Source organism: Cyprinodon variegatus, unplaced genomic scaffold (genome assembly GCF_000732505.1).
Source record: "Cyprinodon variegatus isolate N-32 unplaced genomic scaffold, C_variegatus-1.0 Scaffold2205, whole genome shotgun sequence".
NCBI lineage: Eukaryota > Metazoa > Chordata > Actinopteri > Cyprinodontiformes > Cyprinodontidae > Cyprinodon > Cyprinodon variegatus.
The window spans coordinates 9,520-12,742 of record NW_015152658.1 but is presented as its reverse complement, the minus strand read 5'-3'; the positions used below and the strand labels follow the sequence as shown (position 1 = coordinate 12,742).

At 35.9% G+C, this 3,223-nt stretch overlaps 1 protein-coding gene across 1 annotated transcript in view; it reads right to left on the bottom strand.

Annotated features, from left to right (window-relative positions):
• LOC107080668 (excitatory amino acid transporter 1-like) overlaps positions 1 to 3,223 on the bottom strand; it is a 9,567-nt gene that overhangs the window by 4,486 nt on the left and 1,858 nt on the right. Inside the window, 5 exon segments of the mRNA XM_015368876.1 lie at positions 66 to 135; positions 226 to 268; positions 351 to 558; positions 1,879 to 2,016; positions 2,105 to 2,352. Coding sequence (XP_015224362.1) covers positions 66 to 135; positions 226 to 268; positions 351 to 558; positions 1,879 to 2,016; positions 2,105 to 2,352 — 707 coding nt within the window.

The following is a 3,223-nucleotide window of genomic DNA, read 5'->3' as shown; positions in this document are numbered from 1 at the left end:
AAGAGGGCAGCAGAGGACAACAAATGGAAAACCAAGACTGTGACATTTGTAACATAGGGACTCACAGTTTGTAGACATATCCATTGCTCCTACTGGATTTCCTGTAGAATTACTACTTGGATAAACTGTTAAATACTAAGTAAAGAGTTCAGAAGCAAAATATTAGCACTTAGCAATAACTCATGTGTGAAAGAAATTATAAAGTCTCAGCTTAACTGATTTTACTTTTCTGAAACAAGCTTCCACCAGATTTGACGGGAACAGGTTTCTGTAAAATAGAAAATGCAGGGAATTATTTTTTTTCTAAAATATAAATTGACATAAATGGTTATGAAGTGCCTTATGCAGACCTGATCAGATCCAGGAAAGCATCCACGCTCTGTACAGCCTCTGCTTTAGAAGCAGAGGACTCAGAATCATGCTTAGATGATTTGCCCGGTTGGATGAGAACAGCCAGGGAAATGCCAGTGAAGGCAGCAACAACGGTTGTTGCCAAGTAATAGATGAGGGTGCGAAGCCCAATTTTCCCACAGTCTTTTACATCAACATTTGACAAGCCTAAAATGTAAAACAGTGGTCATGAACTATGGGCAAGAATGTTTTATATTCCTTTCTTCCTTCTTCTACTTGGATGTTCTAAGTCATCACATTTAAATTTCAGACAAAGTTACACAAACTTTTTCAAGTGAGCCCATTTATTAATAAGAAAACAAAAAGCTTAAAAAAAAACAAAAAAAAACTTGGGTCTACTATTAAGAATTTAAGTGACCTGAATTTAATCATAGCATCTCAATCGGGTTAGTAAATTATGACATGTCATCCAGATCCTGAGTTTTTGTATGATTCTCTTTTCATGTCTAAACCTTGTGTTTTTATTAATAAGGAATATTTGATTTATAATAATCTGTATAATAACAGAATATGTATAATCCCCTGCCCTACTACCCTACTAAAGTATTTAAACCCTGAAGCATGTCTGCATTTTGTGACATTATGACCAAAAATGTATTTTACCTGAATGTCATGTGACCAACATCACATAACGTAACCAACCTGAAAACAGCTCCCTTCTGTGAAAACGCCACAAGCTTGGCACATCTGGAAACTAGATTTTTACAGATTAACTTTTTCTAAATTTTTCAATTTTCAAATTTCTCGACATATAGTCCTTTAGCTTGTTTTAGTTTTTATTAGGCGTTTAAAACACGTGATTATAATCTAAAATACTATTGTAAGTATGTATGTATGTTTATGGCCATTGTTCTGCCAGACAGTGATCCTTCACGCCAGACAAAATTTTTGTTAAGCCTCTAACATGTTTTTACTACGGGATCGTCCTGCATTTAGCTCTATTTGACACCTCATTAACTCTGACAAACATGATTGTTTCTGCTGGAGTAAAACATATTTGCAGCTTAGCTGTCTCAACATGGCTTAAGGCAATGTTATAACAAGACTCTTAATCTTTTTCTAAACAATACCTTAGGAGAGCCAGATCTTTACATTTTGTTCTGTTGTGCCAAAGCAAAGGAAGAACGCATTTTTTTCCTTCATACCTTTGTCCTTTTCCCTTTGTCCCCTTTGTCCTACAACTATATAATATCTGTGCGCATGTATCACATGCAACCTTTGCAGGTTGCATTGTTGACATGAAAAAAAAATTAATAGTGTGAAAATAATGTTGAAAATCAAAACGATTGTAATGCTTTATGTCACTTCACAAAAAATGTCACTCACTATGCTAAACTTGCCGTTAGATTCTCAGAATTAAACCTTGTGAGCATTTTCACACTTCCCAAGCTTTTGACTGAGTCTACTTAGCCCTTGTTTCCATAACATATTAAAATATGTCCTTTAATGACATAAAGTCAGTCTGACCTGCAATGACACTTGAAACGATAAGTGGGAGCACCATCATCTGCAAGACTCTCAGCAGCAGCTCTCCAGGAAAAGTTAAATATTTTATGTCTCGCTCAGACATGTTAATGTGTCGCAAAGCAAAACCAAGTCCAATTCCTAACAACACAGACATAAATCAGTGGGATTAAACAAAAAAATAAATAAAATCAGAATTCATGGAACCCCAGAAAATCGGGAGACTTACCTACGCCAACAGCAGCCATTGTGAGAATGATAAAAACATTCCTCTTGAGAAGAATCATGATATCAAATCCTCCCCTAATTGAATTAACTTCATCCAAAAGCTGAGAACATCTTTCCTTATATTGCTTTTCTTCAGGTTTTTCAACCTCAACTGACTCTACCTCAGGCATAGTGTCAGAGCTCTGAAGTATCAATACCTGCAGGGTTGCAGAAAAAAGAAGAAAATTAATAATCCAGTTTTTTCTTGTGCTTTAATTAATATATTAGTCTTCAAAAGATGAAAAACTGTGACTAGAAGTCAAAACAAGATCCTTTAATTTCCCTTTAAATAATAGATAAAGAGTTTTACCTATGTTTAGAAATCCTTGATCTGTTTGTCTTGTTGGAGGTGGCAAAACAGGCAGCAGATTGACTTACTACTGGGAGGAAAAAAACAGACATGGCCAATTTTACTGTTACAACCTGAGAAAAAAATATTACCCGCAGCTGAGGTAATGAGTGATTTATACTTAGGGACAGCAGTCACACCTGCTGTATCAGCACAGATTTAGAAATAAACCATCTATAAGCACAGTTCAGGCAAGACAAGCATAAATGAATTGAATTAAATAAAATACCTAGATTTCTCCAACAGACTGAAAAATACTATTTACCGTAAACTCTGCCTTTTAACATGTCATAAAAACTTGGAAACAGGTCGTATTCTTTAGTGGCAGGTTAAAGTTCATTTCTTTTCTTCATGGACATGTTTTACAAAGTAAGCTGTAATGATACAAAGGTCAGATTTATACTATATCCTGAAAAAGTACTCCTTACCACTTGAAGTTTTTTACATAATGGAATGCCAAAGTTGCAAAGTTGTTCAATATGCTATGATTGTAACCGTCTGCATTTTGGGTCCTTCTCCAAAAATATTAATGAGAGCATCACCTCCTCATGATCACTGAGTCCTGTTGCTGTTCTATCAGCATCATTTCTATTTCAGAGTGGGCCCAATCTCAGACATTCTGGTTTAACAGTCCAGTCCTAGAATGTCCCCAAGAGCTGCAGTCCCAGAGGTCAGGGATCCAGAACAGACGGGAACAGACAGAACAGGCAGGAACAGACAGAACAGGCAGGA